General features: G+C 42.0%; 1 protein-coding gene and 1 long non-coding RNA gene across 2 annotated transcripts; both read left to right on the top strand.

Moving 5' to 3' along the window:
* Window positions 1–4131: 4131 nt before the first annotated feature.
* Window positions 4132–6963, top strand: LOC134207588 (probable tRNA N6-adenosine threonylcarbamoyltransferase, mitochondrial). The gene is made up of 5 exons (XM_062683297.1): window positions 4132–4299; window positions 5004–5144; window positions 5213–5346; window positions 5403–5864; window positions 6540–6963. Exons 1-5 carry the CDS (start codon window positions 4238–4240, stop codon window positions 6956–6958), a joined length of 1218 nt encoding a protein of 405 aa, XP_062539281.1. The 5' UTR covers window positions 4132–4237; the 3' UTR covers window positions 6959–6963.
* Window positions 6964–7982: 1019 nt separating this feature from the next.
* On the top strand, window positions 7983–9555 carry LOC134207583 (uncharacterized). The gene is made up of 3 exons (XR_009978387.1): window positions 7983–8050; window positions 9238–9340; window positions 9411–9555. It is a non-coding gene; the product is annotated as an uncharacterized LOC134207583 (long non-coding RNA).
* Window positions 9556–17099: the final 7544 nt, after the last annotated feature.

Here is a 17099-nt window from a genome sequence, read left to right as displayed (position 1 = left end):
CCATCGCATCGCTCGGAGTTCACGGCTAGGGGCCGATGATGTCTGAGGCAGCGAGTGTAGCGGTTGTAGTAGTAGCGGATTGTGTTAAAATAATAATCGAAGATACGAGTGGTGGTGAATGAAGAAGAATAAAATCAGAGAGATTTGGTCTGCTCATCCAGGTAATTGGTTTCATAATCAACATGATCCCGGGATGGATACGAGCCATGTCATATGACTGACCATATGTTAAGTTGTGCTTGGTACTAAACAACACGTACATTTTGCCCAAGTCTGAAAATTTTATAAATAGAATTTTTAAACTTCAAATACTATCATCAATAAGAAATCTATAAATGCCCTACATTTGCTTGAGTTAGTTAGGCCTAATAGTTAGAAACAAAGCAATTTTAATTATGTATTCAATTATTAGTTTTATTTCCAGAAGTTTTGAATAAATAAATTCCTAATAATTCTACACGGCATGGAAGTTGTCGTTTCCAATATCAATACCTATAATCAAACTCCATAGATCCAAATACGTTACGTTTATACAAGTCCTACGTCTACTCGCGGTTATGTTGAAAACATTACCCATTGCTTGTTTTTCATACTACTTTTCAATGATGACAGCGGTCTATGTCTATTGATGATGATGACACCGCGCTTGTCACAGGGTCGGTTAATTGTTTCAAATCAAAATTGTTTCAAAAGCTACAACCGTGATAATTGATTCTGCATTCTACATCTACACGAGGCCACATCTACATCGAACTAGCGCAGTTCGATACAATAATAAAAAGAAAACATCGACGAAGAGAAATCGAACGCGTGAGAATTGTTGATATTCATTATTCATGTTCGATCAAAGTTGCGTCGAAGCCATGTCCTGGCGCGAGCCGCTATGAAGTCTTTCGCAAACTATTTCCCCTATTCTAGGGGGAGACCGCGCGTTACGAAAAAAGAAAGAACCCGAGCGTGGGAAAAAAAAACTTTCCGAGCCTCGAACGCAGAAAATTACTTGCCGTTCAGGTCAAAATCGCATTAATTTGCGATAATTTTGATAACGGAACGCCAAAGCAATTTCGACATTTTTGTGATGCCAACTTTTCAACCAACAATGGGCGATTAGCGAAATAGGATTTTTCTCACAATCCGCACGCTAAACGCTTCGCACTACTTCCGAAATTAGATTTAATTTATTTGTGAGAAAAATCCAACTTTTCGGTAATTCTTGCATTCGATTTTCAAGATTTTTTCCGTGTGGAACTGTGGAAATTATTTTATATCGTTAACAGATGGAGCGCAAGTAGCCAGAATTTGTGGAAATAATTTCATATCGTCAACAGATGGAGCGCAAGTAACTAAGGTGCCTGCTAGAGTAGCTTTCCGCTCCCGTCACACGCTAAATTTTTTGCAGCGCTATTTTCGGCACCGCTGGCAAAATCTAAGTCAATCTAAGTAAAATTCTGTGTGGCATCAACCTTTTCCCAAATGTGGTTTTCACTGATGCTCTGGTTTTCCGACTGCAAAATAATATTGACTGCAAAATAAAAATGTTAACTGTTCTTTTCCGGATTTTTTACTGCCACCCCTGAAAACAACTTTTGGTTGTTGAAAGTGAGTCGAATTGTTTCAGCTTATTTCAAGCGTGTAAGTAAGGTTTCGTGTGGAACCGTAAACGTGAATCGTCAACAGATGGAGCGCAAAAATACAAAATTTTTAAAACGAACTGCCGATGTTGTTTTGCGTGGTTTGCGTCAAATCGACGTTCGAATCTTTGTTTACGAAATCAGATAAGTTGTTTGGTTATCTGCAGGGGACTGAAGAGAAGGCTAATACGCCTACCCATCATTCATTCAATATGGCGTACGATGTTTTTGTTTTAATTTCGTTTAATTCATGATAACAAAACTTCGGAAGTATCGACGAGTTATTTTTCGACATAAAGAAGCCATACAAACACAAAAGGCTCGATGTACATCAACTAATTGCAAGTTTTCGCCAGGAGAAGTTAATTGCCGACAATTAGCACTAACTGCGTATGAACCAATCACCCAAAATGAGCGCTGAATTCGGGTACACTACCCAGAAACTGGGTACCAAAAACAGAAGTACCAAAAACGATGTTGGGTAGAGTGCCATTGTACTGCGGATGACAGGCGTTTCACCCTCCTGGTTATCTGCGAGCAGGGTCCGTAAAACGATAAAAAAAATGTGAATGCCACCAATTGATTTTTTGATTTTTTATTGGCGCTTTGAAGATTGAAGATCTTTGAAGATTTGAAGATTTTTTATTGGCGCAGAAAGATGATAATCGAATTCACGGAGAAGTTTTTAAAACTCTTCTCACAAAAATGCAATTTAATTAAAAACGGCAAGCAGTATGGACTGCAATATACATAATATACAATACAAAACAACAAAAATACAAAAATATTTGTGAGTAGTCGCTACTTAAAGTGTAATACGGTGTGGAAATCGATTAGAAATCGTCAATAGATGGAGCGCAAAATCACAAAAGTGATTCCACTCACGTTACGAAAAAGCCAGTCAGCTCGATTTCGCACATTGCTGTTTGGTTTTGGACCCCCTCTTCCCTCGTAACCCTTTTTGTATTGAAAGTTTTTTTTTTGCAACGTTCGGGCTCCTCCAGTACGTATGGGAATCCAGTAAACAGCAGTGTATGGGAATCCAATGTTTACGAAAATTCGTCAAGCGAAATCCGGTCCGACTCGAGAAATATTTGTTATTATGACTATAGATAGTAGAATCTATAGATGAGCGAAAGCATGGCTGAGTCGATTTTTTTGCCCGTGCACACGCGCATATGACGTCACAGCCCTTAACGTTTGCATTGAAATCGTGACGTCATGCTCGTTTGGAGACACGTTTGACAGTTCGTTTGGAGACAGAGGATTTATCTTCGCTCATCTATATATTCCACTATCTATAATTATGACATAGTGTATAGAGAAATATGGAAACAACAAAAAATAGTTCAATAGTAGAAATCGTCAATAGATGGAGCGCAAAATCACAAAAGTGATTCCACTCACGTTACGCAAAAGCCAGTCAGCTCGATTTCGCACACTATCGACAAAAAGTGCCGGAACAAGTGGCGAGGTTTTGACAGTTCGGTACCCAACATGATTCAGAATAAAAGGAACCGAAGCGACAATCTTTATCTTGTAACTAAAATATCTTTTATGCAGTGACTAGGATAAGGGAGGTATTTTGGACCAGCAGTTCGATGGCTCATATTTTGGACAAATTCCTCTTGGTGATCCAAAATAGGAGCCCTCGTAAAGGTGGTCCAAAATACATCCTTTACCCTACCCATCAAGCACTAAATATGATTTTTCAAGTACTAAGGTCCGATTTACGAATTGAATTAAACTTAAAAATGACAGTTAGGAAATTATTTGAAAATTTGATTTGATTAATTTGATTTTAATTCGCAAATCGGACCAAGGGACCAAGTCTAAGTAGCAATAAAAGAAGCCGTAAATCGGTATATGACGTATCGATATAGGGCTTACCAACCATGTGGATACAAACCGAATAAGGGAATTCAGGCCCCCCCACAATGATGTGGCGCTTTTTGACAGTATGGATGGGCCATTATTATCAATGATGTGATAACAATAACTCCTACACCAATAAAAATCCTCATATTTTTATTGGCAAAAATCTAGAGCAATTTATAAATAAATTTAATGTATAATACATCTTATTATACATACATCTTATTTCATACATCTTATTTTCATTTATTATTTATTACGATATTAAGATTATAAGGTCCAATTCGTGAATTAAAATCAAATTAAACTCAAAGATGTCAATTCAAAAATTTTAAAATAACCCTGCTGACAGATATTGAATCATTTTTGATAGATGTGTTGCGCGGTTTTGCTGGATTGCACCAGCCATTCTTATGACCGGGGGATTTAATAATTTCCGAACTGTCGCTTATTAAGTTTAATTTGATTTTAATTCGCGATTCAGACCAAAGCCAAAACAATCTGCACATTTCAAATGAGTCCGTTACAACATTTATATGCTGTGGTTCAGCTTAGAGTGTATTCATTTTCGATAACGTGTACGAGGATATCTTGACATGAAATGCTAGCAGATGGCGCTAGAGCTGCCAAAAAACGTTTCAGCTTCCGAGTTTCCAGTGAAAATAATAAATAATTTTATATAATAAATAATTTTATATAAAGAATTTTAATCACCCGCAAAGTGTTAAGAAATGCTTAAAGCAACTACTCTTAAACAATGCAGTAAAAGTTTTTCTTCTGTGGTAATTACCAGGTATGACGTATATTTGATTTAGCAATCTAGCCTATTCATATTAAGAGCATTTACGAGGTGTTTAACGTGATATCATAAAACATAAAAATAGGATAAGTGAACTGAGTGAAATAAAAATGAGATGCTCTATCATGTCATAAAGCTCGTTATCTGAAGCTATTGAGATCTCCAAATGAAGAAAAGTGTGCGTGAATCCGCTGTATTCCTCTCGCAGTGTTTGTGATGTTTTTGCTGCAACTGGATTACCGCCCACTTTTAATTTTACATCCTACTCAGTTACATTAGTGTTGGTGATTTTGCATTAGGAGAACTCTGAGAAGACTATATCACTTTGTAATTTGAAATTGTGTGATCATCAGCCTATCCAGATTACACGCTTAATGACATAATTAAGAGTATCTTGATGTCAAAGTTCACTCATCTTATTTTCATTTCATACGATATCAAATATCTCGTAAATCTTAAGGCTATAACGTATTCATCTCGTAGACTATAACGTAATGTGCCATCCAGACTACGAGCTATATCACTTGATATATCACAGATTACAACACTTTATGTGCCGGCCAGAATACGAACTATATCACTTGATATCAATGTTATTCTATTTAGTTTTTACTAATGATAATGCATATGACATATGAACGATGAGATTCTTTTTCATCCTTCCAATACTAATTATAATATTATTATTTTCGCCAAAGCCGAAATTCTAGTGATGAGGCCTTACGACCTTACATTTTGGGGATTGAGACGAGTTGCGATGATAGTGGTTCGGCTATCGTAAGCAGCAATGGCAAGATACTCGGAGATTGTATCTACTCACAACAAAATAGTCATCTGAAGTAAGCAGATGAATAACCAACAAACTATGAAGTATGTAGTATTAAATATATTGCTTTAACTATTTCAGATTCGGCGGTATTATACCGCCGGTTGCCCAGGATTTTCATCGATTACACATTCACAATGTGGTACAGCAAACATTCAGGAGCTCCAATATGGACGGAACCCAAATTGACGCCATAGCTGTTACGAACAGACCAGGTAGTAATGCTATAATATGGGGAAGTAAACAAGTCCGCAGTAGTTGTTTTTTTCAGGATTGCCTCTGAGCTTGTTAGTAGGCTTACGGTACGCAAAATGGCTGGCTAGGAAATACCATAAACCTATTATACCAATTCATCATATGGAGGCCCATGCTTTGATGGTTCGGATGACTCACAAAGTTTCGTTTCCCTTTCTATGCATACTTATCAGCGGAGGGCATTCTTTGTTAACGTTGGTCAAGGACATCAGCCAGTTTTATCTTCTGGGAGAAACGTTGGACGATGCCCCAGGGGAAGCGTTTGATAAGATCGCCCGTCGGTTGAAGCTAAGGAATTTACCAGAATTTGCTTGGCTTTCCGGCGGACGGTCAATTGAACAGGCCGCTAAGCTTAGCAAGGATCCTCGGAAGTACGATTTTCCCCTGCCGCTGTCGCACTACCGGGATTGCCAATTTAGTTTCGCAGGGTTGAAGAATACAGCAACCAGACACATTCTACAGCAGGAAGAAGCATTAGGTAAGTCTGACCATTATGGCACTCTATGTAAACACGTACATGACCTTGCTGGAGAAGTAAAAGATCGCCGACTGGGAATCAATCGAAAACGCCCATAAACGACGTAACGCTAAGGAGGGGTTGTGGCGATCTAATCAATTTTTCAGATGTTTCATACAAGTCTGACATAGAATAGACGGGATTGAACATTTGGATTTTTTCTTTAATGGATATTTTCTAATCTGCAAAAGCCAAAAGAGGTTCTTTTTTTTTTTAAATCTTTATTATCGTGATTTTTTATGTTTACAATAAGTTCATCACGTTATTATTGAGGTGGTGGGGTTTTGAGGAAATCCCCCCACTCGCACCCACTCTCTTTTACGAGAAACTAACGTCCTACGTTATGAAGGAAGCTGTTCGATACCACGCCCACCAAATATTTTTTTTTCGACGAAGGTGGTGAATTTCAAAAAAATCAAACCATGGATGTCTTTTGCCATAGTTCTGCAGGAAGGTGTCCGCTACTACGCTTACCAAATGCTTTTTCGATTTCGAGAAATTCACCCCTAGATGCCTTTTGCACAACTGATTTCATAAAGTTAACTCTTAGTGTGGCGCTGTAGCACGCTCAAAGTTGAATTCATTTAAAAACAGCCTACCTGCTTACTTCCTTCCTAATATAACTCTTTTTAACAGATCTTCCACCAGATGCTGTACTACCCGACTATCAGGACTTTAGTGCTGGATTTCTGAACGCAGCAGCACGTCATATCGCACAGCGAACGCGGCGTGCGATACGGTTTTGCGAAAACGAACAGCTAATCAGTTCAACTGATCCCAAATTCATTGTGGTATCTGGAGGTGTTGCTTGTAATGATACCATATTTCAAACCGTGTCAGATATGGCGGAATCATTAGGTTACACGACTGTTAGGCCCGAGCGACAACATTGTACCGATAATGGAGTGATGATTGCGTGGAACGGTGTGGAAAAATTTCTTGCTAACCAGGATGTTACAATGGATTATGGGTCGGTGGATATTATCGGTAAAACCAAATTGGGAATGTCTTTGATTGAAAAAGTTAAATGTGCAAATATACCAAATAAAGATTGATTGAACATCTGCTTCGAAAACTTCAAAAACTTTTAAAATTGTAATGTTTAGTTATACGGGTTTTCTTTAAACTTGCAGAGGGAATCAGTTGGTAGTCAAATTATAACAAGGTGTTTATTCATTGTCTGAGAGTAACAATAAACCCAGGCTTCAACCCTGCACTTAGGATGCACAAATGTGACCTACATTGCAGCTGATTCTGCTGCTTTGTCCATTATTTTATTCCCCATCATCCAGCAGCGTGTGGACAGAAGAAGATGACCAAAAAACAAGATCTCGTCGATGCGGTTGGGCGAGCCGTATATCATACCTATATGATTGGACGGTGGTGAATTTGGTTGCCGATGATGTGATGGAAGAGCAATAGGCATGTAGTCGACTCTCACCGGAGCCGAACAATTCCGTAAAGTTCGAGGCTGCCTGATAGATAGGAAATAGGTTTAGATGAGTTAGTTGTAGAAATCCCACCAACCGTGCGTGGAGGCTGCGCGCGAAATAATATTTATCCGTTTTTTGTGTTAGGATTAAGTCTAAATGTTAGATAATAAGTCAAAATAAATGTGTTAAATATTAATAAATGTATAGTGTTTGCCTAGAATGTCGCGTGTGATTATTTGTGACTGAGGAAATTAGCAGTTAAATAGTCGTTTCCTTGGGGATCGTGCTATAGAACCAATAACTGGTAACCTACACACTTAAATCTAGAATTTCTGCTCGGTAATATTTTTTACTGATTTTATTCGGTAAAAGAAGAATTGAACCGAGAGCTCAGTTGATTTCAAAGATTTAACTGATCTCTGTAATCATTTTCACCGATGTTTCAGTTGTAAAAAATAAAATACAGAGTTTCGGTAGATTGAATTACCGATCAATTCTGTTCTAAGTAAATGTCCTGCACTTGTCAAAACATTAACCGATCACTCAGTAAAAATAAATTCACTTTACTGAACACCTGGTAAAACAAGTACCGAGTTATCAGTTCTCGACCAGGTACCGCATGTTTCGACGCCATATTTATTTGCGAGTCAGAACAAGTTTGTTTCAGTCGAGATTAATGCTACCGGTGGAAATTTTGCTTTATTGGATATTCAGGTAGGTAAAGCTCAAACACGTTTACCATAATGTATTTTTTGCGCTAGTTTGCTAAAGATTTATATGATAGATTTCCACACTCTGAAAAATCTTCACGTCATATTTACCTGAAAACAAATGTGGTTCTCATCCACCATACTTTTCACGTAAGAGTGACCTGAATGACAAGTAACCTGAACAAATTTTAGTTCCCTTGAGTTACGTGATTTATCCGGTGACTCTGACTGGATCTTCCAGTACTAATGACGTGAAGCTTGAAAGTAGTTACGTGTTTGATCAGGTGAACCTGACGTGATTTGGGTCGTACTGGTTACGTGAAATTTTAGTGAAAGCTACAAGACAGCAGGTAACCACTACATGTTTTGAAATGTATTGAAATATAGTGATTTTGGAATGAATGCAAACATGAACAGGGACTTCCTATAAAAGGGAATCTTTTTCACGTTGTTGATGCATTGATATATTGCAATGCCGTTATTTGGTCATTGCGCTTTGGAGTTATTGCAGAAACACTGTTGAAGAAAAAACAAAGTTATCGGCGGATGTTGAATGGAATTTATCAGATTTGTTGAGAAATGATTTCAATGAGAATCGCTGAGAATTTTAAAACCAGTTTTTTGCTCGAAAATTGCTAATATTGCCGCTGTTAATTAAACAAAAAATAGTGGAAGCTAGACTACAAATTTTATACTAACGCGACCGGAAAACTGTAGCTCTAGACTTCCAAGCAGCTTATTTTTCTTTCACATCATTTTTCAACGATTCTAATAAATTTTATCCAACCTCCGTTGATTTTTTCCAAGGAGGAAAAATGCAGGTACGAAAAATATCACTTACCTCCGCGAAGCCTCATTATGTTTAGGTTATGTAGGAATTAGGAGATAATATTGAAGTTATATATCTTAACTTGAAAGGACAATATTATCTCCTAATTCCTACATCATTCATTCTTGTTTACAATGCAGGTCTTCCGCAAATGCCGAAGCTGCAATCACACTAACACAATCTCACTTAAATTGTTTACGTGGGTATACACTATACAGTCATATTCACCAAGATTTTTAGTAAAAGTTACGTGAATTTCAGGTGAGCATTACTAACGTCACGTAACAATCGTCGTTTGTTCAAGACAGACGAGTAACGTGATTTTTCCCGTGAATATGACGTGATGATTTTTTAGAGTGCAGGACAAATATGAAAAAATGAATCATCAGCGTGCACAGTCCCTACTGCTATCTCCAATATGTGTTGTGCCGATTTTATGGAACTCGATCTATAATAAGACATCAGGTATGTAAACTCAATAAAATAACTGTTTCCGTAAAGAATTTTCTCGATAAAAAACGTTCTTATTTTCTAGATATAAGAAAACAAATGAGGTTCCCTCCGTCCATCTTGGTGATAGCTTCCCGGGCGATAATGGAATTGCGCTAGTGCTACAGCAATGAGAAGCAGCAAACATATTTTGTACAAAGTTTTCTGACTCTAAAAAACTGTAATAAATATAAAAGCCTCAGATTACATGTGTTTTTTCTCATTATCAATAAGAAAAATTGAAATTAAATTACCTTTTAGTCAGTACTATAAATTACTGAAATCGGTATTTTTTTTACAGATTCACCAGTATTTTTTTACCGACTGCTCGGTATTTTTTTGACAGTTCGCTACCATAAATGTTGAACCGAGAGCTCGGTAATTGAATTCAGTTACCGAGGTCACTACCGAGAGCTCAGCTGTTGAGAAATCGGTAATCTATTTACCGAGCCCGGTGAATAGAATTAAGTGTGTAGTATTTGGAAGGCGAACAAACTAAACAAAATCGACCCTACGAGTGTTGGAGAGCTATGTGCTATCGAAGGCCAAGGAAAGAGTTCAGTTCCCCAACATTTTTGGTCCTTCGAACCGGATGAGTGGACCCAGTGTGGATTAAGTGAAGTGCGTTCACGCAACTTGAGCCGGGTTTGGCTTGGATATTCGCCATTGTGGACTGTGGTGAATGGGACATCGCCATCTCATTCGACGAAACAATTAGTGGAGTATCCATCGCACTTTGGAAGGAGCAATAATCGCGCGCCATCATCACACTACTGGACACAAAGGACTTTACTGGATAAAGGATTCGAACTCCATCATCCCTATTTGTGGCTTCGATTGGGCATCCATCGTTTGGACTGTTTCCATAGGTGAGTTGGAACAAACACTATATGTCCATTCGAGGCTAGGGGATTGCGCCATCCTAACACACGGTGTTTTTTGGTTTACCCGGAACGCTGGACTGCACGGAATTGTGAGTTGCCTAACGGATGAAAGGAATGCTAGACGACGAAAATCGTTCGTTGGGGACCGGACTGGAGATATACTGGAGGAGTTCAAGACGAATTTGGCGAGGACCACTGATTCAGTACTGGATTTACTTTTCCAGGTAAATATATTTTAGATCAGTGTATGTCCAGCCGTTTTCGCTAGTTGCACGCGACTAACGCCCACATTTCGACGCATTTCTTTCGCTTTATCCATGTCCATCGAGAGGGAAGGACGGCAATTATAAACGAACGGTCGGTTCGTCAATCCATTCGGTATTTGGAACCGGGAACCAAAAGAAAATACCTTTGGGCAACGGATATCTCGTGTGGCAGAGATTCTTGAGACCGAGAGCTGGTTTTCGATTAGACGACATCGCGTGGCAGGAAGAGGTGGCATCGAATACATTTTTGTGTGGTGAGTGCTAGAATTGTATATGTCTCCGAAGCGGGACTACGGATAATACACGTTTTTAATGAAAAATTTGAAACCTCTTCATTTGCCACGCAATCCCTGAGCAAAACTGTTCGTTATTAGAACAATTGACTCACTCTGCCGCAAATTTTGGATGCTTGGATGGTTTGCTGAGCGACTCGTGTGTGGATTGGTACTGATATTGGTTGCACGGGTTAGTTGAATAGTATATGTTCTGCCGAAGCTTTATACATTGGATACTATATGTAAACTTTCCTCTTCCTGGATCCCTATCTGAACTGTGAATGGATGTCGAGTTGGCTGTGGAATGAATTGCTGTTGAAAAGCTGTTTTAAATCGGACTGAATCATATGAGAATCGAGTTGGTACTGCTGTTTGTTCTCACAGGTGAGCTACAACAGTATATGTCCGCCGAAGCTTGTCTCTGTATACTACAGTTGGTATTCTCCTCATCTTCCTTTATCGGTTGAACGAGTACGTACTGCGCCACAACAGTTGGTGGTGCGTCACAACAGAACTGGTGTTATTTGACTGAATTGTGGAGGACTGGAGTACAACGTTCTGTTCTCTCAGGTAGGCTTGAACGGTATATGTCAGCCGAAGCCTTGGACATTTCGGATATCTACACCATTCACTTCCTGTATTTATCGGTTCGAGTGACGTACAACTGCTATGGCGCCATCCCGTGAGAAGAAGCCGCCTGTCCTGAAGCTGTTGATGGTCCAGCTGAAGAACACCCAGACCTCCATGGACGACATCTGGAGATTTGTGGAGGGCTACGAACGGACAACAACTGCAAGTCAGGTCGACGTGCGCTTGCAGAGTATCGATGACTTGTGGCAGAAGTATGGGGAGATTCTGGCAGATATTCAGGCACACGATGATTTCGAAGATGAAAATAAGGCGTTCGATAAAGCGAGGCTAGTGTATAGTGATAGGTACTATTATTGTAAGGCGTTCTTGATGGATAGGGCTAAGCAACTGCAGGATCCAGGGGAAGCCGATCGTTCCGTACGAGCCAACGACACGTCAGCGCATGGCCATGGGACGCTAGACCATGTACGCCTACCACAAATCACGCTGCAGGTGTTCAATGGGGACATCGATGAATGGATCAGCTTCCGTGATCTGTTCACTTCACTAATCCATCGGAAGATGGACCTGCCGGAGGTGGGAAAGTTCCACTATTTGAAGGGATGCCTGCAAGGAGAACCGAAGAGCCTGATCGACTCGTTGAAGATCACGAAGGCCAATTATCAGATAGCGTGGGACCTTCTGCTGAAACGGTACGACAACAGCAAGCTTTTGAAAAAGCGACAGGTGCAAGCTTTATTCAATTTGCCAACGCTGTCCAAGGAATCGGTAGCAGATCTGCACACTCTGACCGACGGTTTCGAAAAGGTCGTGCAGAATCTGGACCAGGTGGTCAAACAGGAAGAGTATAAGGACCTTTTACTCGTTAACCTACTCACTACTCGACTAGATCCGACAACACGCAGAGGTTGGGAGGAACATTCCTCAGCCAAGGATCAGGATACGCTAGCAGATCTCTCGGATTTCTTGCATCGTAGGATCCGAATTCTTGAATCGCTTCCTGTGAAGGCATTAGACTCCAGGACTTCGCTTCAGGCTCCACAATCATCCAGACAGAAGGCGTTAGCTGTGAAGGCCAGCTACGGCTCTGTACAATCGTCTGGGGGACGATGTGTGGCGTGCAAGGATAACCATCCCTTATACCAATGTTCTTCATTCCTACGGATGTCGGTACGAGAAAGAGATGCGGTGTTAAGAACGAACTCCCTGTGCTATATTAGGAACTGCTTCAGATCGGGTCACATAGCGACACACTGTACGTCCAAATACAGGTGTCGTAACTGTAATGGTCGTCATCATACAATGGTATGCTTCAAGCAGCGGAAGGATCGTTCACCTAAGGTTATCGCTGCTGCTGGCAACAACAATCCTCTACGAACGGAATCTGGTGATGCACCCGTTCCTTCATCCTCCCAGGTGGTTAACATGGCAGCCACCGATGCAACAGTGTCCGGTTCTACCCACCAATTCTCCTCCAAGGTTTTGCTGGCTACGGCGGTCGTTATCGTGGAAGATGACGAGGGTAGTCAGTTTCCGGCTCGTGCTCTTTTGGATTCCGGCTCCGAGAGTAATTTCATCGCCGAACGATTGAGTCAACGCCTCAGGTCACACCGAGAGAAGGTTGAGATCTCGGTACTCGGCATTGGACATGCTGCTATGAAGTTGATGCATTAGATCACTGCATTGGTCCGTTCGCGAGTTACGGCTTACTCGCGGAATATGAATTTCCTCGTCCTCCCAAAGGTTACGGTGGATTTACCTACGGCAAGGGTGAATACACAAGGATGGTCGATGCCCAATGGGATAAAACTGGCAGATCCCACATTTTTTAGTCCAAGTTCAGTGGACATGGTACTGGGTATCGAATCCTTTTTCGATTTCTTCGAGTCTGGTCGAAGAATTCCACTCGGAGACCAATTACCGACACTAAACGATTTGGTGTTCGGATGGGCGGTCTGCGGAGGCCTGCTAAACCCCACACAAGGCCTACGCATCAACTGTAGTACGGCAACTACAAAGGTATTAGAGGAGCTAGTCGCACGGTTTTGGGCTAGTGAAGAAGTAGGAAATTCCAAGGTGCTTTCATCTGAGGCAAAATTGTGCGAGGACAACTTTCGGAAGTCGGTTCGTAGGGAATCCGACGGGCGGTACTCCATTTCGCTGCCAAAGGATGAAGACGCAGTTTCCAGGTTGGGCGAGTCACGGGACATCGCATTCCGGCGGCTTCAAGGCACGGAACGCAGATTGGCGAAGGATGCCAGTTTGCGGGAGCAATACCATCAGTTCATGGCGGAGTACATCCAATTGGGACACATGTCGAAGATGGAGGAAGCAGGAAATCTCGTGAAACGATGCTATCTGCCGCATCACCCTGTCTTTAAGGAAGCTAGCACAACTACAAAGGTCCGTGTTGTGTTTGACGCATCGTGTAAGACGTCGTCCGGTGTCTCGCTGAACGACACGCTTCTAGTAGGACCGATTGTACAGGAGGACTTACGATCGATCATGCTCCGAAGTCGAGTGAGGCAAATTATGCTGGTGGCCGATGTGGAGAAGATGTTCCGGCAAGTCTTCGTGGTTGAGGTTGATCGGTCTTTGCAATGTATTTTGTGGCGTTTCGACCCAACAGATCCCGTGGGCGTGTACGAGCTGAATACTGTGACGTACGGGACAAAGCCGGCGCCTTTTCTCGCAACACGTACGTTGAACCAGCTAGCGATGGATGAAGGAGGGCAGTACCCAATGGCTGCGAGGGCAACCACGGAGGATACGTATATGGATGACGTAATCACGGGCGCGGATACGGAGGATGCCGCACGTAATCTATGTCAGGAACTCAACGAGATGATGTCAAAGGGAGGCTTCAAACTACGGAAATGGGCATCCAATCATCAGACGGTGCTGCAAGGTGTTTCCGCAGAAAATCTGGCGATCTGTGTGGCGGAAGGAATTGACTTGGATCCGGATCCTGCTGTTAAGACGCTGGGTTTGACTTGGTTGCCAATATCCGATCAACTGAGGTTCCAGTTTTCCATTCCAACTTGGAATTCAGCGACGCAGCCAACCAAACGGCAAGTTTTGTCAGTGATCGCTAGTTTATTCGATCCTCTAGGACTTCTAGGTGCAGCGATCACAACGGGCAAGATTTTTATGCAGCTCCTGTGGAAAATCCGGAATGAAGACCAAGCACTGGGTTGGGATCAACCACTACCTTCGACGGTGGGTGAGATGTGGCGAAAATACCATGAAGAGCTCCCGTTGCTTAACAATATTCGCATCGATCGTTGCGTCATGGTTCCAAGAGCAACATTGATCGAGTTGCATTGCTTCTCCGATGCTTCTACCAAGGCCTTTGGTGGATGCGTCTATATTAGGAGTCACGATTCAGAAGGAAGGGTCGTGGTTCGGCTGCTGTCATCCAAATCCAAGGTTGCACCCTTGAAGACACAGTCTATTCCTACCCTGGAACTGTGTGGTGCGTTGCTGGTGACGCAGTTATACGAGAAGGTTCGAGATTCGATTCGAACTCCAGCTCAACCATTCTTCTGGGTTGATTCAACATGCGTTCTGCGGTGGATACAAGCCTCACCAAATAACTGGACCACTTTCGTCGCGAATAGAGTCGCGAAAATCCAAAATATCGCAGAATCATCATCATGGCGGCATGTTTCTGGTAAGGAGAACCCGGCGGATTTGATCTCAAGAGGTATCTCACCGAAGGATATCCTAGATAATGCTTTCTGGTGGGAGGGACCAGATTGGTTGAAAGAACCTTCAGACCACTGGCCTGCAGATGCATGCTCATCAAGCTCAGAAGAAGCAGAGAAAGAAAGGCGGCGTGCAGCGGTCTGCGCTGTTTCGGCGAACGCCGATTTCAACGATTGGTATTTGGAGAAATTTGCTTCGTATTCAGACCTGATCCGGAGGACAGCTATCTGGTTGCGTCTTTTGAAGCTTCTGAAGAATAATTCTCAAAATAGGACACCGGCAGAATTTCTATCAGCCCAAGAGCTCAGAGAAGCGGAATTTGTGATCGTTGGCGCATCCAGCAGGAGGTTTTTGCTGATGAGTGGAAGGCACTATTCAGGGGCAACACTGTTTCGAGGAAATCTCCACTTCGGTGGTTCAACCCACGTATTTCCGAGGACCAAGTCATCCGAATCGGAGGGCGATTGAGTAACTCAGCAGAACAGGAAGCTACAAAACATCCGATGGTTCTTCCTGCTCGACATAAACTCACCAGGATGATTTTGAAGCACTACCACTTACAACTTCTACACGCAGGGCCACAGTTGCTACTCGGAGTCGTCCGTCTAAGATTCTGGCCGTTGGGCGGCAGGAGTGTGGCACGGAACATCGTTCACCAATGTCTAAAATGTTTCCGTGCAAAACCAACATCGATACAGCAGTTTATGGGAGAACTGCCTGCACCAAGAGTCACCGTGTCTAGGCCCTTTTCACAGACTGGTGTAGACTATTTCGGTCCTTTCTATGTGAGACCCGCACCTCGACGTCCAGTTGTGAAGGTATATGTGGCGGTTTTTATATGCCTCAGCACTAAAGCGGTCCATTTGGAGCTAGTGTCGGACCTAAGTACAGATCGGTTCCTACAAGCACTGCATCGCTTTATTAGCAGAAGAGGAAGGTGTCGGGATATGTATTCCGACAATGGGACAAATTTTGTTGGTGCTAGGAATTTGATGAAGGATTTTCTCAAACTGTTTCAGAGCTCAGATAAGGTTACCAAGGAATGCACAGATGTGAGAATCCACTGGCAGTTCAGTCAGCCCAGTGCGCCATATTTTGGAGGGCTGTTGGAAGCGGCTTTTCGTTCGGCGAAGAATCACCTGATCAAGGTGGTTGGAAAAACATCAATTTCTACTGAATACTTCAATACCCTTTTGGTTCAAATTGAAGGATGTCTTAATTCGAGACCACTAACGCCGATGTCTGACGATCCTTGCGATCACGAACCACTAACCCCAGGTCATTTTCTGGTCGGTTCTTCAATACAATCGCTTCCTGAACCAAATTTAGAAATAGTACCGTTAAATCGACTGAGCCAATATCAGCTAATACAACGAATGCTGCAGGACTTTTGGAAGAGGTGGAGAAGAGAATATCTGTGTCAGTTGCAGGGCAGGTCTAAACGTTGGAAGCCGGCTATCAACATCGAAGTTGGAAAACTAGTCGTCGTACGAGATGAGAATCTACCGCCTATGAAATGGAAGATGGCTCGAATTCATCAGTTGCACCCTGGGGAGGACGGAATAGTGCGTGTCGTTACACTAAAAGCAGCTACGGGGTTGATGAAACGACCAGTTGAAAAACTCTGTATTCAGCCAATATCCGACCACAATCAACACCAACAAGCGCGTCATTGAAAGATGTGCCTCCAAACTTCCATTCATTTTCCCAGGAGAAGAGGATTATTTCTTTCTTTTCAGAAATCGGATATTTCTGGGTGGGTGAGGATGTCTGAGAGTAACAATAAACCCAGGCTTCAACCCTGCACTTAGGATGCACAAATGTGACCTACATTGCAGCTGATTCTGCTGCTTTGTCCATTATTTTATTCCCCATCATCCAGCAGCGTGTGGACAGAAGAAGATGACCAAAAACACGATCTCGTCGATGCGGTTGGGCGAGCCGTATATCATACCTATATGATTGAACGGTGGTGAATTTGGTTGCCGATGATGTGATGGAAGAGCAATAG

This window comes from Armigeres subalbatus, chromosome 1 (assembly GCF_024139115.2).
Source record: "Armigeres subalbatus isolate Guangzhou_Male chromosome 1, GZ_Asu_2, whole genome shotgun sequence".
NCBI classification, from domain to species: domain Eukaryota; kingdom Metazoa; phylum Arthropoda; class Insecta; order Diptera; family Culicidae; genus Armigeres; species Armigeres subalbatus.
The sequence above is the reverse complement of the archived record's forward strand: the minus strand, read 5'-3'. Positions and strand labels throughout refer to the sequence as shown.